The 15,550-nt window shown below is 43.1% G+C and overlaps 2 protein-coding genes across 5 annotated transcripts; both read right to left on the bottom strand.

Moving 5' to 3' along the window:
* Positions 1-449: 449 nt before the first annotated feature.
* On the bottom strand, positions 450-11,955 carry LOC126561363 (protein lingerer). Of its 4 annotated transcripts, none has more exons than XM_050217470.1 (12): positions 11,804-11,955; positions 7,935-9,355; positions 6,566-7,834; positions 6,301-6,476; positions 4,860-5,047; positions 4,486-4,623; positions 3,551-3,649; positions 2,107-2,207; positions 1,726-2,018; positions 901-1,167; positions 652-813; positions 450-582 (listed from the first exon to the last, which is right to left on the bottom strand). In XM_050217470.1, exons 2-12 carry the CDS (start codon positions 9,319-9,321, stop codon positions 478-480), a joined length of 4,185 nt encoding a protein of 1,394 aa, XP_050073427.1. In that variant the 5' UTR covers positions 9,322-9,355; positions 11,804-11,955; the 3' UTR covers positions 450-477. The 4 variants fall into 4 exon arrangements, with proteins under 4 accessions (XP_050073427.1, XP_050073425.1, XP_050073428.1 ...); XM_050217468.1 differs by having other exon boundaries at positions 1,591-2,018; XM_050217471.1 differs by lacking the exon at positions 11,804-11,955 and adding an exon at positions 9,715-9,734 and having other exon boundaries at positions 1,591-2,018.
* Positions 11,956-13,470: 1,515 nt separating this feature from the next.
* On the bottom strand, positions 13,471-14,964 carry LOC126563188 (uncharacterized). The gene is made up of 6 exons (XM_050219814.1): positions 14,809-14,964; positions 14,614-14,740; positions 14,152-14,547; positions 13,852-14,080; positions 13,674-13,788; positions 13,471-13,608 (listed from the first exon to the last, which is right to left on the bottom strand). The coding sequence occupies exons 1-6, from the start codon at positions 14,923-14,925 to the stop codon at positions 13,471-13,473; spliced, it is 1,122 nt and encodes a 373-aa protein (XP_050075771.1). The 5' UTR covers positions 14,926-14,964.
* Between the last annotated feature and the right edge of the window lie 586 nt (positions 14,965-15,550).

The raw sequence follows: 15,550 nt of genomic DNA on the forward strand, positions 1-15,550 counted from the left end.
TCGAGTTTTTTCTTCTTCTTCTTTGCTTCTGTATGTATCATGCATATGCGTATGGTATGTTATGCGCGAGTTATAAACGTAAAATGGAACCATTCCTTCCTTTATAGAGATCAACGGACACCGATGATCAGCTGACACTAAACTATATCCCGTCCCAATGTGCCTCGCTCTCACACCATCTTTTTTTCTCTTTCTCTCTCCCTCTGTATGTATTTATGTCTCTCATTCTGTTTTTAATCGCTTCGATCTGCTGTGTATGCTATATGATCTTCTGTTGGTTGTCCTTTCCATCGGTCCGTATGTGTTTGTGTTTTGGATGTGTGTATGTGTGGTTGTTTTGTTAATTAATGGAAAGAATCTATAGAAAACACACTACCACATGTTGTTTTTTTTTACATTATTTTAGCGCTCTATTTCTTTCTCTCTTTCTTTCTCCTGCTTGCTCTTCCTATTTTCCCCCCCACTTCCTACGCGACTTTAGTTCGGCCCAGTCCAGTAAGTAGACGCAGAATAACCTTGCTGCTTGCTTCCAGTCTTTCCCTGGTTGTTAGTCTGCGGTCTTTGACCGCTGCTGTTGGAATCCTACATTTAAAAAAAAAACAAATGTGAGCACATATGCATATACGTCCGTGTATCACGATTGCAACTTACCTGATGCATGTTTTGATGCATATTGATATTGTGATGCGTCGCCATTGTTGGTATGTACGCGAGATGCTGCCCGTAGGGTTGTGCGGAAGTTGTTCCAGCCGTCTGTGTTCCGGCAATATTGTACGGCGGCGGTGTTCCCGAATGGTACGATTGTTTGTCATACTGTGAAACAAACCAAAAAAAAAAAAACATGGAAAAACAATCTCACATTAAGTTTGCTGATCGATCGATTCATGCGGGACGACTTACATTGACTTTGTTAATTGCCACGTGGTTTTTCCCATACATGGACGGTGCCATGTCGGATCCACTGCCAGTGCCGGATTGCGGATTGGCTACCGTTTGACCCTTCGATTGCTGCTGTCCCACGATCGACGGTTGGTAAGCATTCTTGTTGTAATCCTGACCCGATTGGCCTAGCGTGTCATACCCGGCCGCCGAACCATACCCTCCGGTGTTATAAGCCGGCTTCTGGAACTGACCGCCGGATGTTGCCGCATTTGTCGGCATCTGTTGCTGTTGGTGAGGATGATGTTTTTATGGGCGATGATGGATAGTAATTTTGATTTGTTTTTTTGTTTTTGGTAATTTTGAGAAATTTTCGTGTTTGATCGAATGTTTGATAATAGTCGAGCAGGAAAGTTTTTGCGAAAAATGGGAACGGAGCGTGGAAGTGGTTGGTGTAATATGGGTGTGTGTATGTGTGAGTTTTTTTAGGACGATACAACAGTCCCATTTCCGGATTTGATGATGTCGGGCATCATATCACATTCGTTGATGTCCGGAGCGTCGTCCGTTGGCGGTTTGTTTGTTGGTGGGAGCAAGTAAGTTGTGTGGTTGGATGATGGTTGGAGACACATGCAAAAAAGATACAAAACGGTCAACATTTCTACGTCCATATTTGCTATCATACTTTACTAAGAGCTAAATACTACTAACAGGATAGACAGGTGTGCCATATTGGAAGCCGCTGGCCGGCATCATATTGCCGCCGTAAAAATAAGCGTATGGCAGGTTCAACATAGGACCACCAGACCCTGTTTGTTGGGACAAGGAACTGGGAACATTACTAACAGGTGACGAGTTGTTGTCGGTTCGCGTGAACCGACCATCGGACATGGTCGAGTACGCGACGGAACCGAGATTCGCATCGCGTACTCCGGCCGCGCCGAGACTCGTAGGCGTCTGGTAGTTGATGTCGTAAAAACCAGGCACATGCGGCAGACGCTGTTGCATTAGCTGCAGATCTTCGTACGAATAGACAGCAGCCTGCTGGTAGAACGGCACACCCGGTGCCTGAATGTACGGATTTACCAACGGCATATTGGTGACGACACCCGTGCCGCTAGTACTACTGCTGCTTTTCGCTGCAAAAAAGAAAAAAAAACAGAAACACCGAAATTTACTACGCACTGTTCATTCACGGAGGAGAAGAGGGTAGCGTTTACTACTTACTTGTCGTGGATACCACGGAACTGATGGGCAGCGAAGACGAGCTTGTTACATTGTTATTCGAATTGTTCGCATTACTATTCGAAACCGTACTGGATGCCACACTGTAACAAGAAAATAAATACAACATTAAAAATGTGCATGTAGCATACTAATTCCCCTCCACTAACGTCTAACGGAAACGTGAACCAATTGTGTGCAGATAACAAAACTACTGGTACTGGTAAAAATAACGGAAACTTTAACAATGAAGTGAAATATAAATTAAAAAGAAAAAAGGATTCTTAATTCTGTTAAAGCTAGGTCAAATTAAACATGTGTCAAATTTAACAAAAATCCTAGATAGAGGAGTATATACACTGACCATCAGTAAATCAATACCACCAGCTTATGTACAACTGGTGAAAATGAGCTTTTGGGCCCAATTTTCAACGAATCTCATTCATTTTCATTTTGTGTTAAAATTTAGTTAAACATATTGAAAACACCTTCCTTTCATTGGATGAATCATGACATTATAAGTCGCTTTTTTCGATTCTGATGACAATATGGCGAAAACACATAATACCAAAAAAGAAGAGCATTTATTAATTTTACCATTATTCATTTCATTTCAAACAAAAATTGTTTTATACTTTTGAATATCCCTTCTTTACATTTTTCAACTCTACGATTCTTAAGGTGTGCCAATACAACAGTTAGATTTTTATAGGCCACTTTTTTATTTAAAGATTCAGGTTTGTATTTCCCCGAAGAAACGGCTAGGCTGTATTGCTTCAGGTTTCTTATAATTGCACAATCATTATTGAACTCTTGGGCAAAAACAAAGATTCGATAGATAGTTCAGTTGTTGATGATCATTCTACCAAAATTTCGTAAAATTATGCCTAGATGTATTGAAATCAGCTTTATGAAAAGGGGACATACAACGGGCGTATATTACTGGCAGTCACTGGACAATACGGCGCAAGCCATCATACTTTACATAAATTACTGGCAGTCACTGTATATTTCTTTTACATAAAATTTTTCATATACAAGTACTTTTAGTTAGTTGTAGTTTTAGTAAATAGTTGAACTAAATACAAGTCAAGAAAAATTGTGTAAAAATTGCGCATATACCGATGGCTCCACCATCCGTGAAAAGACAAAACAAAACAAAATAACAACAAAAAAGAAAACAACAAAGCGATATTATATTAGCGATATAAAGAAGAATGATATGAATCAGAGTGGTATAAAGCGTCATTCAAAAAGGCTATACAACAGAGACGTGTGTAGGTAGATCACCATGTATGAGTATGAGCGTAAAACATTACTGAAAGCCAAAAACAAAATCAAACATTAACATAAACAAAAAAGGACCCCGCGTTAGCGCCTTTTTAAGAATAAAAATGTCATACTAAATAGTGACGAGACTAAAATTGACGAGACATCACAAACCTACCTTTCGAATGGCGTTGAAACCACCGGCGTGTCCTTCAGTTTCGACGAGCTAAAATTACTACCATACTGGCCGGATGTAGTGTTTGTGCTTCCAGAATACCTAAACGGGGTAGGGGGTGGGTTCGAGTGGTTGTAGTGAAAGGAGGCAAGATTATGGTTTGGTAGGGACATGTAAGCGTTCGAATGGGGATGTTTTGTGCATTTCGATGTGTGTGTTTTTGCAATCCTTTCCCTCCACGTTCAAGCAAAAGCAAACGAACATATTGCATGTTTTTCTTCCAGGTAATGTATAAGCAATCGTTAACATTAAACAAATGCAGGATGTTAAACTTTCCACATCCAATAAAAAATGGATTATAGTGATGAAACATATTGTAAATATTCGATCTTTTGAAATCCCCGCAAATGATATAATGTGAACAACAATTAAAACGATCTGTACACTTTGTTGAATGTTTGCATATTGTTTACGGGAATAAGACAATTAAGTATCGTTTGTGTGCATGTGGTTGTTATTGGTTATCGTTTTTAATAGGAATATTAATGAACTAACGGTAGGTTAATTTTACTCGCTCGCACTCAGCAATGTACAAACAAATTGGCTCAATTCTTTAAATAAGCCATCGACAATTGCATCTTTCGCAACTTGATGCTGATTATCTGGTTCTGTATTATAGTAAACAAAACAGAAGCGAGTTGGCCAAGCCAAACGGCCATATAAACACGCACGCACACACGTACACACACACATACCATACCGTGTCTGTAAGCCTTATCCAAAATGGAAGTAAAGCAAAGTCCGCTTCGCAATGTAAATGGCACAATACCACTCGTACTCTTTATGAAAAAGTATTATGAAAGCAACACAAACGAAGCTGCACAGCGATTTTTATGTTTCGAAACACTACACACACTACCCTTTTTAACATCACTTACCCTGTGTTGCTACTAAGCCCGGCGTTTCCATACACGTTCTGCGAACTGTTTTGATAGTTCTGCTGAGACGGGAAGGCAGACGACGTCTGATTTACGGGATATTGGCTGGATAAGTAGCCACCAGAATTATTGTTCGAGCTGCTCTCCACAGTTGGTCGACCAGATCCGCACACACACATACAAATGACATTTAATAAGATACAGTGTTTTGTTAGATAAAAAAAAACAGGATCTTTACGCGTTTCGTAATTTTGAAGGAAATAGGAAAATACATTTAAGATGTTTACGTAAGTTTTTTGGTACTGTGGCAAACCGATGACGATGGTAGAGGATTAACAAATTTTGGACTAGTGTTTATACGTATGCTCACTTACCTGCTATTAACCGCGTTGTTATTGACCGGTAGGTTCGACTGATTCGAAACACCTCCAACAGAGTTGCCGGCATTGTTGTTCGGAACGACGTTGTTGGTCACGCTGCTGCTCGGCGGCTGATAAGCATTCACATTGCCCTGATTGTACGAACCGTAGTTATTCGTCGACGGGGGATAGGCGTTAGTTACCTGCAATCAAGAAACAGAACAAAACATTGCTGAATAAGATGTCACGTACCAAAAAAAAGAGGAAATTTACGCTTGTGGAATCTGTTGTAAATCCTATCAGAACATGCCATTTAAGGTCGATACCCAATTATCGTGCATCTGTATGTACAGCTTGGTTTCCTCCCTAATACATCCTATAGACTGAGCCCGCTTTCTATCATTTGCGTTATAATACACTTCCACTGTCCATGGTTTTACCAGCTGGATCGTCCGGTGCCATACTCATGGCAAGATTAGACTTCTGGAGTCTGGAGTATAAACTTGGTGCAATAGAAATAAAACCGTATTTCCTAAAGAATATACAAATGCCAAGCGAGTACCAGGAAAATAATCAAACGGTATAACAATTACAAATAGATTAACTTCCACTTTCTGATACACGACGAATCATTTGAATGCAAGAAAATTTGGCGTTCATTTCCAGATTAGTAATATTTTTTGTTCTAGGCGTTACGATTCCACACTATTGACTACTTGATTAGAATTTAAGCGGGCATCTAAACTGCATCGTTGGATACTCAACAACTGATTTACCTCTTTCAGCTTTAAATGACGATTATCTACTTGCGACATGCTCCTTCCACAGAGGTCATAGCCACTGCTACAATAATGGCTTTCCAGACTTTCCAGAATTCAATCGTGTCTCTTTCGAAGATTACATTTTACGTAATTGAAATCATTTTTTCATTTTATCAGATAAAAGGAAAACACTATCTATGTACGTAATGTTGGCGAACATACATCGGTAAATGCGTATCAAATTGAATGATAATGATAGTCTTCTTGACAAAATCTGTTCAATATTTGTATTTTTTTTTTTTTTTTGCTGCTATAGAACGAAGTGGGCGTTGACTTTACTTTAACGCATTAAAACGGAGAACCAGAATGTATCTCGTATTAATGGTTTCTCACTTAGCATAACCTTAATTTTCGAGCAATTTGTCGAGGCTGCTTGACGCATTCGATAGGTTGTTTGAAAGATTCGAAGTTATATTTCTGAAGAAGAAGCCTCTCCAAAATACTTCTGCAAGAGTTTAAACGATTTCGAAGACATTATTTACCTTAGAAACATAAAATTTCAAACAAACACGTCGTTGAAACTAGGGTTTTAATGTAAAATAACCAAACGCGCATCAATTCACAGATGGTGAATAAACTTAACAGTATGAATGCAGAGAGACCTAATTTAGAGATTAAAACCGATTGTGACTCACCTGGTTGGTAGAATAGCTCATGTTGTTGTAAGCTTGCGGGGCGCCGGATGGAGGATACGACTGCGTTTTATTCGTTTGCGTGGACGAGTATGGTACGTTCTGGTAGCCACCGGTCAATGCTGTGTTTGTACTGGCCGACTGACCATAAGGATCCGATTTCGTTAGTTGATCTAACGCTGTTGGAATAAAGGAGAAAAAAAAACGAAATGTCAATAATAGCATTCGTAGTTCCGCCCAGCTTCCATGTATGGAGTGGATTTCTTACCAGCCGCCGCATTGCTCATGGAATTCACACCGGCACTAACGGACGTAGACACCGATCCGGTTGCGTTGTTACGCTGCGAATAGCTGTTGGTCAGCGCATCATTCTGAGACGAGAGACCTTCTGCTGCTCCCTGTCCCGGCATAATTTGCGACGATGTCAAACCAGGGGCCACTGGTAGGTTGGACGGTTTGGGCTGCAAATTGTTCGGCACGACAACGCTGCCCGGTACAACACCTCCGCCAACCTTCGTCTGGTAGTCGTTTACATCCACCGGCTGTTGTACAGTTTGCTGCGGAGTTTGCGAAACGACTTGTTGCTGCTGCTGTTGCTGCTGCTGCAACTGACTTGGCGTTGGTTGAGGTTGCACTCCTACCGTTGCTTGCGGCACTTGCGTTCCCTGTTGCTGCTGCACAGGCTGAGTTTGTGACGCTTGCGGCTGCCCACCAACAGACTGCGTTGCTTGCGATACCGACGCAACTTGTCCGGTAGAGGAGGGTTGATCCATTACGCCACTACCACCACCGCTTCCACCGGTGGAATTGAACTTATCCGACACCACAGCATCGAACGAGTCGTCCGCACCGAAGTCGAGACCGCCAAACTGCACATCCAGGTAACCAATACTGTTCATATTGTCTCCCGGCATTTCGACCGCAGTCGATGGGATCTTGGATGGTGGCGGTACGCGGGCCCGTTGCTGCCGCCGCACAGGTGGTTGCTGGGTGGCAGCAGCCGCATAACTTGTCGGGGCCGCATCGTTAGTTCCACCAACGTATGCTGCGGTCGGATATTGCACGGAATTAGCTTGCGGCTGCTGCACTTGCTGAGCTTGCGGTACCGTGGTGGGTTGCTGCGAAGGAACCACACCTGGCTGCGACTGCTGCTGCTGCTGCTGCTGCTGTTGCTGCTGCTGGAAACCAACAGCGCTGGACGTTGGCTGGAGATTGGAATTCTGAGATGATAATGTACTAAAATACTGAGTTTGTTCTACCGAGAGGGACGAGGACGTGTTCATGGGTGGCATATCGAGCGCCTGCCGTAAGTGCTGAGCAGCAGTAGTAGCGTTCGGAGTGCCTGTTCCGTGCAGGTCCGAATACTGGGGCACAACGCCAGCCACGCCGGCCGCTCCACCACCGGCAGCAACCGCCGCAGTGGCCGTGCTTGAAACGACAGTCGTGCTGTACTGTTGCACTAACTCTGTATCTTTTGGTGGTGGTGGATTCAGCACCTGCTGCTCCAGTCCCGGCGGTGCCGCCAGCTCCGTAACGTCTAGAATGAAAATAAATAGGAATTGATCGAGAAATTAGTTTCACTACAACTTGTCGCAACGGTTCATTATTATTATAATGTCCAAACATTCGCCACTCACTGGAAACCGCAGTTGTTGCTCCGGTCTGCGTGGATTGCTGCGACTGTTGCTGCTGTGGTCCCGTACCAGTAGACGGGGCTGTTGCCGTAGTCGTGGTGCTAGCCGTAAAAACTTTGGTATCGGACAATGATCCCGTGTACTCCTCGTTGTCCCAATCGCCCCACGTATCGGTAAACGCTGAACATTCCTCCGGTTTGAGATCGTTTGCGTTTGCCGGTGTCGTTACCGGTTCCCACGAATCAATCTCCTGATGATCGTTGTTCATCATCCGCGAACCGCGATTCTGATCACGCGAACCTGGTCCGCGAGTGCCAAGCCGCGGACCACCACCACGACCTCCCCTCGATCCGTAGTTACCACGACCAGGACCTCCCGGGCCACCACCATCACGGCCACCCCGCATACGACCACCATCACCTCCCGTCCGGTTGCGGTAACCACCGCCTTCACCACCCTTGTCGTAGCCATTACGGTCGCGATCTCTATCACGGTCGCCACCATCACGATAGCCCCCAGCACGGCCACCACGACCCGGACCACCAGAACGTTGATTGGCCGGACCACCACGGTTGCCACCGCGGCGCTGCTGCTCCTTCAGATCGACGTTGATGCCACCCAGCTGAATACCGCTGCCGCCACCGGAAGCCTGACCAACTGTGTCCCAGTCCCCATCGTTATCGCCATCTTTCTGCGCCGCCGCCTGAGATTTGCTCTTTTTCTTTTTCGACGTAGTCGCGAAGGCGCCCACCGGAAGCGTCTCCAGCAGAAAGATGACTGCTCGGTCCAAGTCACTGTCACATTCCTGCAGTGCGCAGCACACCTCTTCCTCAGACCGTTGCGTAGTTTCCATCAGGCTTTGGATTTTCTCCTGAATTTTCGGATCATCCATGCCGCTCTTGATGTCTGTGATCTGAGCAATGCGGATCTGTTCGGCGGTCGGTTGCTTCGCCTTAACCGCAGTGTGAGTAGCAGATGCACCACCGGCGCCAGCACTAGAGGCTGCTCCTGTAGGTCCGCCGGATTTTTCATTGTTGGTTCCCGCGGTGCCGCTGCCACCTCCGCCGCCAGTTTCCTTCGGCTGCTTTTCCTTCACATCAACAACCTTCGGTGCAGCATTATCTGTGCCCTTGTGGCCACCGCTGCCCTTCTGTTTATGATGGTCGCCTCCTTTACCGCCGCCCACGGAAGCCGTAGCTCCACCAGCTAGCCCATCATTTCCACTGACATTGTTCGCGGTCGGACCTCCTTTCGGATACTGCTGTGACTGGTTCTGTCCTTCGTCCTTAGCCAGATTTTCCTTATTTTCATGATGTTTGGCCTTGGACTTGTTACGGCCACCGCCACCGCCACCGCCGCCGCCACCTCCAGAACGGGTTTGTGTACTCATCTCGCTATATGTACAGTATGTATTTACAAAGTAGCTGCAAAATTAGAACAAAAACAATTCCAGTTTCATTTTTTGTTACTTTGACAAGCATTCGACAAGAGCTCTCTGCTGCTTCGGGATCTGGTTGCTGGGTATTGGTTAACGGGATTCCATCTTTTCTGGCACAACCAACGCACACGAACGAACACAACGCGACATGTCCGTGAAAGTGTATACCTACACACTAAACACACACCTGATGAATTTCCTACAACAAAAACCTAGAAGCGACTAGCGTAGATCGATTATCTCCAATGTTTTAGCCTACTATGATGACCATATTCACAGCATACTATGCTTAACCCGTCTTCCAATGATAACGGCAATTGCAATTGCTTTAAAAACGTACAGTACCTCCTCAGCGCTGCCTGAACGCCCTTTGTCTGTGATGACGAGTGCGTCGAGCAAAACCTCCTCAAACTTGCTAGTCGTCCAACATTGCAACAAAGTGCAGCAGCTATATGTGTGCAGCTCTCTCTCGCAAAATATTAATGCACAACGGAGCTCTCATTGCTCATTGTGCGGGATGATGTCTTCCGCTAAGCGCTGAGCCGTTTTACTCCACACTTCATGTTTTCCTTGCTCTCGTTTTCTTCACTCTTTTCAGATAACACAACATATCCATATTTTTCCACCTATACTGGTACAATTTAGCTTCTATGAGTGAACTCATTTCAAATAAGAGCATCATATTTCAAGGCAATTTAAGGCGTCATATACGCTTCATATAACGACAAATGACCAAATGTATGCAGTGATACCATGGAAACCCATGATTTGCTTAGTGAGATGCTAAATGTTATAAGACTCTACGAAACAATGATATACACATAGAAACAATGATATACACAATGATATGTACATAGCCGCTCTACACAAAAAAAAACACTAACTTGTATGGAAAACCCCATCTACTTAACTTAAGCTGCATTTCTTGTTGGAGGTACACAAGCAAAGCGAAAATATGCTGAGGCACCCAAAGAAAGTTAACCCGCAACGCGTACCGGGTACTAGCTACAATACACAACTAACGCATACGTTGCCTGCTTCGATGACTCTATATAGCAACGTGAATAACTAACGATGGCAGAAGGACCAAATCCCGCGAGCAGCAGAGTCTCAGTAATGTTAAAGTGTTAAAGTGGATGATTATGGAAGAAAGAGAAACCTTTAAAGTTGGGGTGCAACGAAGAGTTAGTAGCCGACCTTTAACAGCTTCCGTGAGAACGAACAATGTTAAACTCTTCCATTATACCATTTAAATCATGCTGAAAAGATGGGTTACTTTCTCTCAATGCTCCCCCAACCAACCATTCGGTCTCTTCGGTCTTCCGGTTGCATTTTCATCCGTGTGTACGGAAGTGTTATCAACGACATAGGACGATGGAAAAGTTCTACTGAACGGCGTTGACAAAACCTTCGTGTTTCCTTGGTGACAACACATTTGCTAGGGTTGATGTGAGCAAACGTTAACGGCGATATTGCATCCGTTGTTGGTGGCCATTTTTCGCTCCCATGCGCCGTTAATTATCGATTGCTACAGAGACACGAAACAACCTCAATCGGGCCGGAAAGACGGATAAATATCCGCACCGCCGAGGCCAAAGAAGAAATCAAACGCATCAACATGTCTCTCCATTGTTGCGCTCCATCATCACCGACAGTCATATTGACACGCACACACCTTCGCACACTCGTATATTCACACTCTTGCGGCGCCGTTGGTAGGCGGCCGTCCAGGGTTAGGGTTCCGTCGCGATGGCAAGATTTTCTTCCATTTATTCCTACAATGTAGGACGAAAAAGGAAACAAATTGTGTTCCTATTGCTCGCACTCATGTATCCATCAATGAAATTAGAAAAAAAAACCCCATTCCATACAGTGGCGCACCTTGCCAGTCCGATAGCATTTCACTTCTCTAGGCCATCCCAAACCCAATTTCAATCCATTTTTCCAGCAGCACACACATCATGGCCTTACAAAGATTTTCCACACACATGCACACACCACTCCTACTTTTACCGGAACAACACCTGGCTGCGGCCGCACTTGATGTAGGACGTGTCGCGAACATCACGGCAATGGAATAATGGAAAACCGGTCACTTCCGCTATTCGTCACTTTTAAATCCCATCTTCCAAAATGATCAGGGACATTGAGTTTTCCACCTACTCCCCCTTTTGCAAGAATTTACAGACCATAAAACATTTCGAGCAATAGCGGTCAGCACCTGATTGCGGGGAGGAGTTAGGTATAGACTCGAGCGATGGGGAAGAAAAGACACGACGTGAATCACACTTTTCGTCACGAATTGATCGTTGGCAAAACCATGGAATTCTCAATCATATTAGTTTTCCGAGAAAAAAAAGTTTACCACCGACGCTTCGTTATGCTAACACAAAAAGGAAACAAATTCGAGAGCCATGTGCCAAATTTTCCTTACTGCTGCCTGCCTGCTGCTGCTGCTGCTTTTGCTGCTCACCACTTATGCGTATGCTCTACTACTCCGGCCGTCTGCTTCGGCGAACTAAAAACTATCCTTGTCGTGGTACGCTTCAACGTCGCTCAAAACCAGACGCCATTTGTAGAAATTGAAGTATGCGAAGTATCTCTGTACGCTTGCGAATGTGTGCGTGACTTTTGGTTACCGCTTTGCTGTGTGTATGTGCGTGTGCGTATGTATTGGGCGAAACTATCTTTGTACAGTATAATACGCTCGCAGCACAGTTAGGTACCGCATGTTGCAAATCTACAATTTGCCGGATTTGCCGACTTCGTTCAGCAACATCAAAAACGTTACCATAGTTTTCGACAAGTTTGTTCATCGATTCCTCTATTCAAGGACATTAAAATCAGCCATGACAGCACGTATTGTTTAACCGTTACTATTCAGTCAACCATTGGATGGCATCGCTTTCGGCTAAAATCCGCAGTAACTTCTCGTTCCATCGGCTTACTCTCAACCCAGCGCGTTGGCTTCGTCTACACACACAATCACACATTAGCACATCATCCACACCCATACTACACCCGGTGGACGACGCGCAGCCTGCACCAATTCACTCACACTTCCGTTCGATGGCCCCATCGCACGCCGTTTCACACACACTATCAACCGCTAGCGCGCGCACATCATAAAAGAAAAGAGAGAGTGAGAGAGCCACCTCCGTCGGCTACAGCAAAAATTGCTCTCTCTCGTAACAGCGGAAAACAAAAAGAAGCAAAGAAGACATCCGAATGAAGGTAATGAACAACCAGAAGTACAATGTTGCTGATATCGGCAAAGCGAAAGTTTGCCAGGATCAGGAAACCATCGTTACACGCTCTTGCTAGTAAATTGCCGTTCAATAGAAACTATTTCCATTCCAATACCGATTTTCCTCACCGTTCACGCGCACTAGTTCTTCTTGCTTAGATAGGGATTAAACCTGAAAACGCTGGTAGGTAAAGAAAACTTGGGCCTGTCAACTTGACAGCGAAGGAAACCAGAATGCGAAGAAAAGGTCCTGCCATTTCGGTTTTCGGTTAACATATTTGACAGTTTACAAAACGCTGTCGTCCCCAAGGTGTTTAAATATACGAAACGAATTAAAAAAAATTCTACCCGATATCAACGGTTTGAACAATTAGCAATCAACCTATTGCTACCGCCAAGGCTAGTTCTGGTAATTATAGTCGCCCAATTGATTGCAGTTTAAAGGATGTATGTAGTGAGCTAAAACTATGGCTGTTAAATATGTAAGTAAATGAGTTTTTTTTCAAAGAACATACTCAGGACTTAGGACAATGCGGCACTGGACTGTAATAATCAATTGTAAATAAAAAATATTCAGGACTTATAACGATACTAGGATTCAGTCATGTAAGACCATTAATACTACAAAGTTGTTTTAGTTTGTCTATCCAACGACAGAAACTGGACGATGATAGCAGTATTGGCGTTTTACACAACAGGGAGAAACATGAAAGAAAGAGAGAGGGAGAGAAATAGAAAGAAAGAAAGAAAGAGAGAGATCATATGATGTTTTTAATTTTGATTTGGAACGAACAATTTATAGACAATTCCGTGGATAGTTTATCAATATTCCTAATTGCGAAAAGAATATCCTACTAAATGACCAGCTTATCTACAATAGACTTCTGAATGTTTGAACACGATCGATTACCGTCAACATGCATCATAACACAGGACTGTTGTTCGTTGAACGCATCGATTATTGGTTGGTGATGAAAGTCGTAAAATTTCAGCTAGTACATAAAGAATAATATAATAATTTTACCATATTAAGCAGTTGAAAGATATATTAGTTTACCTTTGTTTCGAACAACATCTTCTGCCAGCACATGTGGCTGTTGATCTGCTCATGTTTTCTGCGTGATAATTTCCTACGCCGACATACTGACTCATCTGTGTCTATGAACAGTGCTCTATAATATTTAAAAATATAATCAATATCAAAATGCTTTTCCAGAAAATGATCATATACTTGCTTAGTTGGTGTGATTAACATCCGGAAGAAATTTTGCACATCTTCAGCTGTGTTCGGAAAGTCAACTAATATCCAGCCACTTTCAAGGCAATCCGGTTGCAGAAGTCGATGTTGCACAATGGTGGTTAACAACTCAGAAGTATGCACATTTTCTGCGGATCCACAACTAAGAGCTTTGCCGAAGCTATCCAATTTCTGCTCATGTTTTGCAACTAAGTCGGATGCAGATACTGTAAAAGAGACAGCAATGAGATGGAGAACTTTAAAAATCTAAAAAAATTATACTCAAGCCAGATCCTACCCAAACAAACATTCAATGTTGTCGCCAGCCACTTTCCTACACGATGCTTGCCACAACCAGGACGACCGAGCAGCACAATCCGCTGGGCGTATCTGATGACGGAATGACGAGGATCGATTTGGAGGAGTTTGGTGCGTTCAACAATGTGTGTACATAACTTCGAAAGTGATTTGTTACTTGCAGCGCGCAATATTTGTCGGAAATGAACATGTTTTTTCGCTTCCCTTATAGCGCTCCTATCGCCCAACATGATAATATTTTTATTGTGAAGATTTATAAGTTTTAGTCGATTGTTGAGAGTTTGTAAAAACGTTTTTGTTTTCAATGACTCTTCTAGTCTGATTATGGGATAGTAGTGATCACTCGGTTGGAATTTACGAACGAAGCTTTCGGCATCTGTGAAGCAACGCAATGAAATGATCTCAAGCATCAATATTAATCTACTGTCTTAACGTGGCTTACCAACATTTTCCGGAAAATTAACGTAGGTATTAATTTGGTAATATTTCTTTGAGATAGCGACAATATGCTTGGCCATGTACTCTTCAACATTGGGTGGCCGTTCTCGTTGTAACATAATCATCAAATCCTGAAAACAAAAGGGTCAGCAATAACTTTTGTTTATAGTTGCCAAAGTCTCAAGAAAGTCATACTTACAAAAATAATTTCAAAAATATGATGTTTTTCGAAGTAAAGCATCAGCTCCGTTGGATAGTATTCCAATCGATAGGAATCACCAGTTTCGTTGAGAAATTTATCAATTATTATGTCCATTTTGCACGCCAAACCCGAATTCAAGCCTGTGTTAAACGAAAAATACCTTCAATGCGTGTTACAAAATCAATGCCAACTTGTATTGTTTTTTTCATCAGCTCGAATCTACAAAAATGTTCCGTGTGTATTTTACGGAAATCTGTCCCAGTTCCAACACATCTTACTCATGCACCCAAAAGCTTTATAAGCCACGCGCCAAACAAAATGTACCTTTAGTACTGCTTCACAATCGTAACTTTGGATGGATATCATCTTGGGAAGTGAAATTGTTCTAAGCAATTTTGTTAGCAAAAAGGAGTAAGACATTTCTACAAGTGGAGTAAACCATGATCCAGAGAGTTATTTGATAAGGAATACGGACGGTGATAGAAATAGAGATAGCTACAAACACAAGGCAGCATTCCAAACAAATGTTTATTGAAATATCAATTCATAAATACGTTTTGGTTGACTCTTCTCTACACCTAATCGAAGTAATATATTTCGTCATAATATGTTCTGCTATCCAACCTAGAATTCCATAAAATATCAATTAGAAGACTTGACATCTAGTTTCTGCTAATGTAAAACCTACCAAAATGTTTTTTTAAGTTTTCCTTCGCCAACAGTCGACTAACGATTGCTT

This window comes from Anopheles maculipalpis, chromosome 3RL, assembly GCF_943734695.1.
Source record: "Anopheles maculipalpis chromosome 3RL, idAnoMacuDA_375_x, whole genome shotgun sequence".
Taxonomy (NCBI): domain Eukaryota; kingdom Metazoa; phylum Arthropoda; class Insecta; order Diptera; family Culicidae; genus Anopheles; species Anopheles maculipalpis.